Source organism: Ursus maritimus, unplaced genomic scaffold (assembly GCF_017311325.1).
Source record: "Ursus maritimus isolate PB19 unplaced genomic scaffold, ASM1731132v1 scaffold_19, whole genome shotgun sequence".
NCBI classification, from domain to species: Eukaryota; Metazoa; Chordata; class Mammalia; order Carnivora; family Ursidae; genus Ursus; species Ursus maritimus.
In genome coordinates this window covers 13,143,767-13,156,755 of record NW_024424341.1, presented here as the reverse complement: position 1 = coordinate 13,156,755, position 12,989 = coordinate 13,143,767, and the positions used below count along the sequence as shown (strand labels likewise).

The following is a 12,989-nucleotide window of genomic DNA, read 5'->3' as shown; positions in this document are numbered from 1 at the left end:
GGCAGGTACCAGGACCCAGAACAGAATACTGCTCCCCTTGGAAGGAGGAGTCTGCAAAGGACGCCACCAGAGCCACAGAACCCTGGGCTGTCAGAGCTGGGGGACTGTCAGGTACAGATCAAATGGGCATCAGTCAGACGGAGAAGCTGTGGCCGGGAGAGGGAAGGATCTGTCCTCCGTCCCAGGCTGTGCCGCAGATTTGTGGCCCAGCTGGGACCCGACTTCCTACGGCCGCTCGCGCCGAGAACCCTCCCCAACCCTGGCCGGAGGGCGGACGGTCCCCGGGCACTGACCGTGGCCTCTTTGAGGCGGTAGAAGTCGATGTGCAGGTAGGCGTTGATGCCGTTGGAGGCGCCGGGCAGCGTGATGCCGTGGACCAGGAGCACGAACAGCACGAGGTAGGGCAGCGTGGCTGTGATCCACACCACCTGGCAGTGGACAGGCTTGCTGTGAGAGCCTGGCTCCGCCACCACCGGGGGCCCGGCAGTGGGCTCGGGCCTGGCCCAGGGAGCCAGGCATGCCCTCCCCAAAGCTTCCTTCACGGTGCACGAGCCGCGAGCTCCAACTCTGGGCCCGGCCACTCCCTCGAACAGTCAGGACCCAGGCGGGAGAGTCCGCACATGGAGACGGCACTGCCCCGAAGGGCCACCAGGACAGAGACGAGGTTCTCACGGCCCCCAGCACCTCCTCCTCCATGAGCTGCCTCTCCTGACCCCTTCAAGCGGCCCCAGGCAGATCTAAGCACGCTCACCTTTATGCTCTCTGCAGCATTCCCTGCCCCCTTCCCCCCTCCCCTCTACCTCCCAACTCATTGCCCAAGGACGGATTCATTGTCCAAGAAGGGATGTGGCAGGCGGGAAGCACAGTGTCCTGCTGTTCTTTATCTTGGGTCGGATTTGGGACAAAGACAAACCACCTCGCTCAGAAACCCATACAGAAAGAGATTATGCCCGGAGTAAAAAGCAACATTTCTCTTACCCCCTTGACCAAGGTGGAAGAACAGAGACCAAAAGGAGAGAGAGAGGAAGGTTGTATGGATTTCCTTGCTGTCCCCTCTCACTCCTGACTACACATTAGAGCACTCTGTGTGAAGTTATAATTTAAAATGTCCAAGTTCGGATCCTATTCTTGGGGTTTCTGATTTAATCAGTCCATAGTGGGGTCTGCACTTTAGTGTGTTTCGAAAGCTCCCCCCACCCCCGGAGATGCAGATGGGCAGTCAAGGTTAAAAGTCACTGCCCTAGGCAGGTGCAGCCGGGGAGAGCCTTGCAGAAGGAAGACTGTGCCTCCAGCAGAAAACCTGCTCAGGGCTGGGATAGACAGACCCTAAGACCACTCAGCTAAAACAAGAGAGGACACATGACTTAAGGACCAGAGGGTCCCTTCTCCCAAAGCCCTGGCACTACGCAGCCCCTAGAATCTTCACACATCCCTGGGGAGAATATGGCATCTCTGAAACATGACTAAGGATTAAGTTCTTTACTGGCCTAGAAGGATACGGGCTCAACACAAAAAATGAAATGTGAAAAACACAAAGTTCTGTTTTCCATACCTACATGGAAGGACTGGGATTTATCCTCCTTGTCCATCTTTCCCATCTACCAGGGGCTCCTTGGAAGCAAAATCCCTATATTTTTCAAACTTGTATCCCCAGCACATGGCATACGGGAGTGCTTAAGAAACATTTGTTGGATAGAGGGATGGATGATTGGACAGTTGCAAAGATGAATGATTGGATGGATGGATGGATGGATGGATAGATAGATGATGGATGGATGGATGGATCTAGACAGTTTACAGATACATGATTGGATGGATGGATGGATCTAGACAGTTTACAGATACATGACTGGATAGATGGATGGATGGATAGATGATATAACTAGATGACAGATGAGTGGATGGATGGATGGATGGATGGATGGATGGATGGATCTAGACAGTTTACAGATACATGACTGGATAGATGGATGGATGGATAGATGATGGATGGATGGATGGATGGATGGATGGATGGATGGATAGATGATGGATGGATGGATGGATCTAGACAGTTTACAGATACATGATTGAATGGATGGATGGATGGATGGATGGATGGATGGATATACAGTTGGGCAGACAGTTAGATGGTAGATGGGTGGTTACATAAGTAAATTGTTGAATATACGGATGGGTAGGCAGATGAGTGAGTCAGTGATAATTCTGAGGTTCGTGGATGACCAAGTGAGTCCAAGGACAAATGAAAGAACGAGCAAGTGAATGAATGAGCAGATGAGTCAGGGAGTAATTAAATGCATCAATGGTCATGTCTTCTGAGGGAATCAGAAGAGGAATCAGGCTCCTCTATTTCATGCTACCCAGTCGTTCCTCCGTCGTTCCCTTGTTCTGTGTGGGAGGGGGTGGAGTCTTTGCGGATCTGTTTTCTTTCAGAAGCACAGGAACAGGAGGACAAATTGCCAACAACGAATAAGGAGGAAAACATGCCTTGGAAAGTGAAGCCATTGCCTCTGGTTGGCCCCACATTAATCCCTGATTTACTCTCCCAAACTGGGACAAACGGGTCTAACTCCTTGGTGACAGGCATGGGAGGAGCCCTCATATTATCTTTGTATTGGGTCCTAACTGCTGTGTTCCCTGCAACTCATGTCACCAGCTGCAGGCCCAGTGGCCAGCCCAGCAGGCCAGGTGAGACCATACTCCACCCATCAAAGAGCATCCTCAGGTCTGGCTCCAAGGGATCTCCCAGGGGATCTGCGAGCAGTACTCATTCATGTCTGAGGCTAACGCGGACTTAATTGGGAACACAGCGGGACACAAGGAACATCGGGACACGACTGAGCTGACCCTGACGGCAGCTGGGCATCAAGACAGAGGAGCTTGTCTTGTCCATGCACACGTACTGAAAGCAAAACCATCTGAGCCTTATGGAAAGTTCCCAGATTTGCTGGCAGAAGTGAGCTCAGCTGCCTAAAATCTTGTGCAAAAAGGAAGGCCCCTGGATCCTTGGCCAATCTCTAGCTCCTACTAACGCGTGCCCAGTGTGCGCACTGGGGAAAGAGAGGGGACACTTGGGCTCTCGTCACCTCCACCCCAGGCTTCTCTGCTCTCAAAATGTCAACTTACATTGCATCTCTGGCCACAAGTAACCAGACTCGGTCAGTCTCTGAGCAGGACATGAAAGCAGTGTTGTTTAAGCAAGTGTCCTCAGTCCCCACGGGAGGCCACCGCTTTCCATCACCTCCAATTCAACTTCTCGCCCACTTTGTGTTTCTACGGACAAGGGCCAGGATTTGTTCGGCTGCAGGGTGCCAAACTCAAACCAACAGCCGATGATTACAGCGAAGATCTTCACTAGAACTTTCTAACAACTAGAGCTCTCTAAGGGGAGAATGAGCTTCCCAGGGAGATGGGGAGACAGTGAGGTCCCCGTCACCGAAGGTGTGCAAATCTTGCCGGAGATCCAGGCATTAGGGCAACGACTGCGCAGATCGAGGTGAGCCCGTGGGCCGGAGACATGGGCATCACCTCGGCGCTTGTCGGAAAGGCACATTCCCCGCCCCCACGGAATCAGCCTCTCTAGGAGAGACCCAGCCGCCCGGAGTTTCGACAAGCCCTCCCTGTGATTCTTCCGTGCGTTAAAGGCTGAGAAGCACTGCTCGGGGGCACGAAGGTCTACTCTGGCCCAGGGACGAGAGCCGTCTGTGCTTTAGCGCTCCCAAACCGCACGGATTTAAACTCGAATGATTCAGAATGCGGATCCTCCAAACTGGGTTTTAGGGACGTTTGCACAAATTACAAAGACATACAAAATTTGTGGGGTGAGGGGTGTATGTTGATGTTACATGAAAAAAACCCCCACGAAGCTGTAAATATTTTAGCATCTTCCTTGCTCATATGTAGATGATACTTGTCACTATAACTGGGTCTGATGAGGTGACTAAAGCCAGGCAAACCAGCTGTCCGGAACCATTCATGGGAAGACACGGGTAGGATTAGGACTCGCAACTCACAAGGAACAGAATGACCTTTCTTTTAAAAAATTCTAAAATTCAGATTTCTTTTTAATTGGTCCAGCTTTCTCCCCAACCCCACCACTCTCTGCCAGCATCTGAGAGGTGTTCTAGTCTTTTCCCATCTCCCAAACGGCCCAGAGCCTGGTCGTGCTGCGGGCAGAACAAGGTGGCTGCCCCCAGCCAGTTCTGTGGTCTTGACTGATCTCCAGGCAGAGGGGAGCCCAAGGTTTCTGAAAGTTTAGTCCAATATGTAAACAGAGCAGGTAGGAGCCGGGCCCGCCCCTCCCCTCTGCTGCACTGAGGGGGAGAGCAGTGCCTGCAAAGCCCTGAGGTCCAGACGGAGCACTGGAAGGGGTGCCGAGGAAGGAGACAAAGGCAGGACGAGGATCATTTATTGAACAACTTCCCTCTGCCAGCCCTCCACCAAGGACCTCTCCTCCATCCTCCCAATGGCCCTGGACGTTGGCACGATTATTAACCTCCCTCGGTAGCGAGCAGCCTGAATTCCAAGGTCACCCAGCAGGAACTAGTGGTGCCTGGACTCCAAGCCAGGTGCTCTGGCCACAAAGCCATGTTCTTAATCACTCACGCCACTGTGGATTTGGGAGCCAAGGCCAAGTCCTAGCCGTGCTTGAGACCGTGGTGACACCCTGTCCCCCTTAGGCCTCGGCCTCCCGGTTGTATAAGCAGTGTGGAGTAGATGGCCCCCGTGTGCCAGCCAGTCTGACATTCAGGGGCTCTGTGGCTGGGTTTATCATCTAAAAGCCTAGTTCAGCCAAGGACACAGGGGATGGGGGAGGCAGGCAGGACTCCAGGATGCTTCCCAGCTGACTCCGGGGGGCTGACTCCCCACCGTTTACCCTGAGGGGGTCAATGGGCCGAGGTCAGAGTGTGTAGGGTCACCCCTTTCCCTGATTCAGACTGTGCCCCACCCCCCACCCTCCCAGCTGCCCCGGGGGAGTCACATCCCCTGCCAGGCACAGAGCCTTTACTTGCCAAGACGGGAAGTGTGAACATTTGCAATTCATTTCGGGCCGATCTGAGGCTGTGGAAGCCTGCTAAGAAAAGCTCCGTCCTGTTCCAGATGTAGTCTGGGCAGAAAGAAGCAATGCTCTTGATTTTCTCATGAGCCAGTTTATAAAAACAATTAAAGACAGGGCCCAAGAATGTCCTGAGTGAAGCTCCCCATTCTGGAAAGCTCCCTCCCCCGGGACTGCCAGGGGGACCTTCCCTGTTCAGCTGCCAGAACCGCTGGGAGATTTACGCAAAATGTGGACCGTGGCTTCCTTTGGGGGGGGATTTACGGAAAATGTGGGCTGTGGCTTCAGTTTGACGCGTTTCCACCTGGTGGGGGGGGGGTTCCCCGGGGCAACACTCTGGGGAAGGGCATGACTCCTTGAAGGTGCGTTTGCACGGAGGAACTGAGCATGCTCAGCTCTGTGCCTTCTTATCATCCTCTCCCTGCAGACAGTCTGCTCCGGACAAAGGGCTACACTAGGTGGGGCCGGCTGTACCAGATCCGGCGATGGCTGTAGGGCACGGCGTCTTGGAAGGTAGTATCAGGAGCTGTGGGGGCCTCGCGCCCAGGCCAGAAGCAGGAGTAAAGCTCCTACTGCTTCAATTCTGCCACCTGCTCCTGACACCCAGGAAAGGCGCAGAGGGGCTGGGCAAGGCTGGCCTGGGGCTTCGGCACCTCTGTGGCTTCACTCAGGCGGTTCCTCCCACCGAAAACCCCCTCCCTCTGCCCCGTCCCTATCTGCTCCTGTCCTTAGAGACCTGGGCCAAACGCCACCTTCTCCATGCTCTTTAGCTCAAAGAGCGAATGCCGATGCAGGAGGTCTCGCTTTTTTCACCATGACAACTGACGGTAATAAACACCTTGTACACCAACACAAAACACATGCAAACACGCGGATTGCTGTAGCTAAAATCCAAATTCCACGAGCCGGCTCCAACTCTACCACGTGCAACGCGTTCCAGTCCGTTTCCTTCTCAAAAAATTGTGGCGATCGCTAAACTGATTTAAGGACAGTTGAAACAACCAGTTTGCAGAGTTAAAATGCAACCTGAGTACCTGATATGAAATGATCTCCAAGGTAAAGTCTAGACATTTTTTAAAAAGCAGGACATAGAATATGTGTGCAGTTTGTGACCATTACTGTGTAATTTGAGGGAGACACACGTGTCTCTGGATGAGGACTCAAGAAACTAGTCACACTGGGTGACCCGTGCCTGTCTGTAACGCACAGAAGATGATAAGCAATTGGAGAAGGACCCCGTCTCATATATGCCCATGTCATTAGTACTAGCATCAAGCCTGGCACATAGTAGGTGTCCATAAAGGCTTAATACGTTGTACTGAGTTCGAAAGAACACTCAGCGAGGCTCCCCAACTTATTTATCCACCCACCCTTTCTCCTTTATTCCTACCTTCCCTCCTTTTCACATGAATCCTTCACTAAATACTTCCTGAAGACCTACTATGTGCCAGACGTTGGGATGGTAGCTGTCCTAGCCCGGTTTTGCCCTATCCCAGAATTGCTTGCAGTCCTGGTCTGCATTTTATGTGGGTTCCTCCTTGGGCCAGACACTGTGTCTTCAACATGCTGAGCGGAAGTTCCATGTCAAGCCTTTCTTGACAGATTTCGGCCCCACTGGCTGCTGGTCCCCTGCCACTATCTTTGCTCCCAATGGCATGACCAAGGACTCTGGGAATACCAGAAATCACTTGGACGCATGCCACTTGCCCAGTCACTTGTCTAATGAGGCTTCTCACAAAGTCACACCGGCCTGATTACGGTAGACGGTTGCCTCGTGACCACCAGTGAAACCGCACCTGGGTTAGTCCCCTCCCACACGGACTCTGGGCTTTACCACAAGATTTGTCTTGGCCATTGGGCCAACAGCAAGCATGATGCAAGCAGAGACTGGAAGAGCTACTTGCACACTGGGCTTGTGTGCTTGGAACGTGCTCTTGGAACTTGGCCGCCATGCTGTGAGAAGCCCAAGCCACTTGGAGAGGTTCTGTGGAAACAACCCAAGACGCTCTGGTTGATGGCTCCAGCTGGGCTCCCAGGCAGTACCAGCTACCGTCCATGAGTGTGCACCATCTTGGACATTCCAGCTCAGCCAAGCCCCCAGGTATGGAGCCAGCCAACATCACATGGAGCAGAAGACCCACCGATCGGGTCTCAGTCAACCCACAGCATCGCGAGAGGTAACAAAAGGGTTCCTTTACATCACTCCGTCTCAGGCTGTTTTGTTACACAGCAGTAGCTAATTACAGCACTGGAAAGAGCATTTGTCAACTACAGTCTCGTCAGGACAGTCGAGCCCCACAGGGACCCCACAGGGTCCAAATGGGGCTGTTCTGATGTTCCCTGGGTTCAGAATCAACACGGGCCATGAGATGCGTGTACTCCCCCCGAGGGACTGAATCCGGGGGGCGGGTGGAAGGGTCACCCAGGTCAGAATGCAGACTCTGGCGGCCACCCGCCCCCCGCGCCCGTCCCCAGGAAACCTAGACCCTCGCAGGCACTCGTACTGAGCAGGTGAAGCACATGGATTTGCTAGTGGAGGCAGCGGGTATATTCCAGAGAAGGAGCAAATGTGCATCACGTTTTAGGCCAGAATTCGTGATTTATCAAACGCAGGCCAGTAAGTCACTTTAGGCTTTTTCCCGAGACCCTTGGGGTGTCCCAATCCCTGGGAGCTTTGGTGGAGAAGTGTGGAGCCCTGATGCACCCCCTCACCCCTGCTGGGGAGCCTTGGGCTTCGGGAAGGGAAGGGACCTGTCGTGGCCTCCCAGTCAGCCAGCGGCAGAGCCGGGGGAGGGGGGGCAAACCCAGGCTCTGTACCTCTCCTTCCACGCTTGCTTTTTGCCGACCATCTAGTGACAGCTGGGAAAAAAAATGTCTTCTTTTTCAGGCCAATGTCCCAATTTAAATAGAAACAAAGATATTACCTTTCCTGACGTCTTCACTCCTTTCCAGAGGCTGAAGAACAGGATGATTACGACGACCATCAGACAGAGCGAGAGCTGCCACTGGGGCAGACCAATGTCATGGATCCCGCTGCTCTCGTGCAGGTGCAGGACGCCACGCCTGCCCGGGGGAGAGGGAGGGGCCGGGGGAGACGGTGTCGTCAGACGGGGTGGCCTAGGCCGCGGGCCAGTCCCCGAAACACCCACCGACGGAGACCGGCCTTGGGCTGAGCCAGCCACTGCCCCGCCTCGTGTGGGCCTGCCCTGCACGGTCGTGGCCGGGGCCGGGCCTGCCCCCAGCCAGCAGATCATCGGGCAAGTCTTTCCGCTCACCTCTGGTTTTGAAACAGTAACACACATCTCTTGAGTGCCCCCGGCATGCCCGGTCCTGGGGAGAGGGCAGGAAATAACAGGAAGAGCCCGGGCCCTTCGAGCACCCATAGCCTACAGCAGTGGGCTCTCAGCAGGAGTGATGGGTAGTGTTGCCCCTCTCCCCCCGGGGGGACAACGGAACATTTGGCAAGGTGTGGAGGCATCTTTCATGGTCATGAGTTAGGGAGGGAGGCTGTGCTCCTGGTGTCTGGAGGACTGTGACCAGGGACATCCTACAACGCCCAGGACAGCCTCTTAACAACAAGGAATTATCCAGTCCCAAACGTTCCAAGTTCATACAACCCTGTCTAGGGACTGAGATGAGAATAAACATCTCTTCGCTTTGGGAACAGCCACTGAAGCTAAAGGTACGCATATCCCACGCCCTGGCAATTCCATTCCTGGGTATTTACTCAACAGAAATGTGTGCATATGTCCACCGAAACACATGTTCTAGAATGTTCACAGCAGCATGAATCACAATAACCTCAAACTGAAAAATACTCGAATACCCATCAATAGAAGAATGGATAATTATGATACATTCACAAAACGGAATTATCACGAAGCAACTAGCTCTCTATCGATGGACCTCTCACGCAAAATCCTATGAGAAAGAAGTCAAAACCAGACCCGAAGAAGTCAGTGCTTTCTGTCTAATTCCACTCCTCTAAACTACAATACGCAACCCTAACCTCAGGAGCTAGGGGTCAGGAAGGGCAGGTGCTCCCTGGGTGGGGACGATGGGGGTACAGAGTGGGACACTACAGGAATTTCTGGGACACTCGCCAGTTAGGTTTCTAGATCTGCGTGCTGGTGACATGGTTGTGCTCCGTTTGTGACATTCCTGAACCATCCCTCAGGAGTGGTTCTTTATAATATGGTGTCCTTCAATAAAAAGCGGGGTGTTCGAAAGTAAGGAAAACAAACACGTAGAATAAAAATGACGTTTGAGACTCCTGGGGTTCCTCATACAATCCACAGTGAAGAAACAGTGAATGGAATTGCACAGAAAATGACCAATTGCTAATTAGAATCTAACCAAAGTCATGAGGATCTAACCAAAGGTCAAGTCAGACCAGGTCCCAGGGGAGGGAGACCCCCCCCCCCAGTTCCGCATCCTTGCAAGACCAAGAAAGCAGAACTGTTTCCGTGCAAGAGGGGACAGCTTGGTAAGGTGTCCGCCTGCATCCAGATCATTCGTTCCTCAGTGAGGGCAGGCTGGGAGCAGGCTCCCCCTGGGCCTCAGCGGCTCCGTGGGGCCTCTCGCACACAGTGCCTTGTGTGGGGGGCTCCATTCTAGCCCCAAAGGCGGCATTACCAGCACAATCACAATGAAGTGTGACAAGGGTTGGGAGCTGAGAGAGCTTCAAGGGCACCCAGAACTGGTCCCTGCCGTCCTCCACTGCACCCCACACTCAGAGGCTACAAACTACCCATACCTTTCAAGGCCCCGCTCCAATGTCACCTCCTCTGGGAGGCCTCCATGATCACCCCTGGCATGGATATTTCAGCCCTTCCAGTTCCCGTGGCTCTTGGCTCATTTCCCAAACCACACCTGCTCCTGCCACGTGAGGGCTGGCTACATCCAAGGCTCTCCCCGGGGTGAGGAGGTGGATAAGGCATCTCTGGGTCCCCAGTGCCAAACCCAGGCCTCGCAGTCAGGCCTGTTAGCTCAGAGCAGATCATAGGATCAGGAACACCGGTTCACAGCCCTTCTTGCTAAATCCAACAACCATCTTCTAAAAAATGAGACCCAGGTCCTACCCGAGAGGAGCCAGGGAGCCCAGAAGGTCAGCCTCCCACAGGCCCCCACTTCTCTCAGCAGCTCCTCCCCCAACCTGGAGGGGTCCTCACCCTTCTGTCCAGGTCCCTCACACTGTCCAGGGTGACTAGTGTCAAAGGCTAAAAGTAGCTTAATATATTGTCCTTCCCTAGAGGAGTGCTTTAACTCAAAAGGACACACTAATGGCAAAAGTTGGCAAAGCTAGAGTGGATAAGCTGGGCGGTAGTCAATTGTCTGTCTGTCTGTATCTCTGTCTTTCTCTCCCCCCACCCCTCCTCCCTTCCCTCCTCTTCTTCCTCACCCACTCCCCCCAGAAGAGAAATCCGAGGTACGAAGAATGTCACTTGAAGGCCTGTCAACTTCTCACCCTGCACGTTGGAATCACGCCGAGATCTTCTAAACGAAGAATTCTGATGTCTGCGCCCCACTCTCAACCAGTTAACTTAGAACCTGTGGGGGAACGGACCTGGGCACCAGCGTCCTTTAAACTCCAGGAGATGCTCCTGGGCAGCCAAAGCTGAGACCCCCCCCCCCAAACAAGAGGTCTGCTTAAATTACAGGTTTTCTTTAGAGCGAGTTTGAGTCTTCCAGAAAGTGTCTTTACTTTCCTGGCAAAATAAAATTGGCTTCTGTGCCTCAGGGGGCAAAAAAAGGCTCAGAGAGGCTCATAAAATGTGAGCTTGGACTATTTTGTACGCCTGGGTGTCAGAGGAGCCCGCAGAACCAGAGGCTGACGGCCGCGCTTGCTGGGAGCAGCGCATTAGACGCCGGAAGATGCCGCGCTTGTGGGGAAGCTTCACCCAGAGTCTGGAAACTTGGTTCGCTTATCCCTGGCCAGGTGATTGCATCTGAGGGGCCACCACTGCCCCGGTGCATAAACTAATGGGGTCATTTATTCATCCATTCCAAATCGATGTCTATTATTTGCAAGAACTGAAGGCCCATAGAAGACCGTGGCCCAGAATGGGGGTCAGACAGACCTGGGCTCCCGCCCTGGTCCTGCCACCGGCGACAGGTGGCCTGAAGCCTTCCTCTGATTGTGCAAACTCATTCTGCATGTCTGCGGTGAGGCTGGCAGTGCTGGGCGCTGGGGACCCGGCTGTGGACAAGCAGGTCCCGGCTCCAGCACAAGGAGCTCCTGTGGGCTTGGGGAGCAGGCAGAGGAACTGGTGCCAACGTTCCCCATCTTGAGCTCTTTTCTTTCTCTTCTCAGGAGATGCTTCTCGTGAGGAAGAAACCATGGAACGTGAGACAGTGCCTAGAACTCAGGATATGCTCCACAAATGGTAATCGTAACTGTCATGAGCCAGTCCCAGCCTTCAAGGAGCAGCAAAGGAGCTAAGGAGTGCCCCCAAAATGACCAAGGGAGTTAGCCCCAGGGAGTCAGCCTGCAGGCTCCCCCCTGGGGTGGGGGCGGTGGCTGGTACTTTCTCTGCAGGGTGTGGGGGAGCAGGTGAGCTGAGAGGAGGCGCACAGGTGAGGCAGAGGGAGAGAGGGGCAGAGCGGGTTGTGGATGGGCCTATGTGTCTGCAGGTGAGCAAGTGTGACCCACAAAGCCCGTGTACCCCCTCCCCGGACGGCCCCTATCCCTGCGGCCCCCAGGCCAGATGTTGTGGCTTGAAATTCCCCACCCTGCGTCAGCTGTCCCAGGCAATCGGCTTCGGTGTTGGCCCTCTTCATCCTGCCTCCTGGTCTGGTACCATGGCCGCATCCCAGGCCAGACCCACATTCTCTTCCCCCCGGACTGGTACAGAAGTCTCCCGCCTCTCCACTACCCAGTCTCTCCGTGGCCCCTCAACTCTAGTCTGGGCTGCTGTAGAACCATGCATCTGACTCGTCCTTCTAATCTGTCACTTTCCCACCCCTTATCACCTCCTTATCACCTCCAACAGTGGTTCTCACCGGGGCACTTTAGCCCCGCCTCCCCAGGGATGTCTGGCAATGTCTGGGTTGTCTCATCTGGAGTGGACGGAGGTGCTGTTCCTATCTCGTGGGCAGAGGCCAGAGATGTTACTAAACATCCCAAATGCACAGGACAGCCCTGCCCCAACAGAGAATTTCCTAGCCTGTAATGCTAAAAATGTGGAGGTGATGAAATTCTGGTCCAAAGCATAAAAACATAAGCCTTCCAGAACCTGAAGCCTTTCCTAACTGTCCCCTGCCCACTGCATCCCCTGTCTCACCACGCCCTGCCTGGGGCTCCTGGCCATGGCCAGCCACTGTCATTTCTCTGTCATCTGAAGCTCTTGTTGCTCGGGGCCTTGGAACTTTCTGTTCCTTTCCATCTAGAACACACTTCCTGGCCCAATTTGTCTGCCTGGCTAGTGTCAACTCAAAATGATGCCCTGAATTAGGCTCCTCTCCTATGCCCTGAGAGAAAGACAGAGAGATTGGTGGGGGAGGAGGAGGGAGAGGAGGAATGGGAGGAGGAAGGGGAGGGAGGAGGAGCAGGGGGAGGGGGGAGGAAGAGCAGGATGAGAAGGGAGGGGGGAGGAGGAGGAAGGGGAGGAGGAGGGGGAGGAGAAGAAGAAGAAGAAGAAAGGGTGGGCCTATCCGAAAAGGTAGAGAACCAGAATCAGGGGCTGAACCCATCTGGCTTAACTCTGCTTCTTCATTGTTTTATGGGCCGAGGGTTGAATGGTGTCGCTAACCATTTGGCCCATTTGGTTATTGAAGTGATGATAAAAGGCACCAGACCCACTGTACTTGGCCTGAAACTTGCTAAAACGACACCAGTGCCCAGCCAGAGGGTGGAAAGGCCCCCACGTGCATGCGAAGCCCACGTTCAGGTTTCGGGGCTTGCCTAGATATTTGGCCAGTGAAAAGGCCAGAC

At 54.0% G+C, this 12,989-nt stretch overlaps 1 protein-coding gene across 1 annotated transcript in view; it reads right to left on the bottom strand.

Moving 5' to 3' along the window:
* SLC6A2 (solute carrier family 6 member 2) overlaps positions 1-12,989 on the bottom strand; it is a 42,354-nt gene that overhangs the window by 9,393 nt on the left and 19,972 nt on the right. Inside the window, 2 exon segments of the mRNA XM_040633010.1 lie at positions 294-428; positions 7,981-8,119. Coding sequence (XP_040488944.1) covers positions 294-428; positions 7,981-8,119 — 274 coding nt within the window.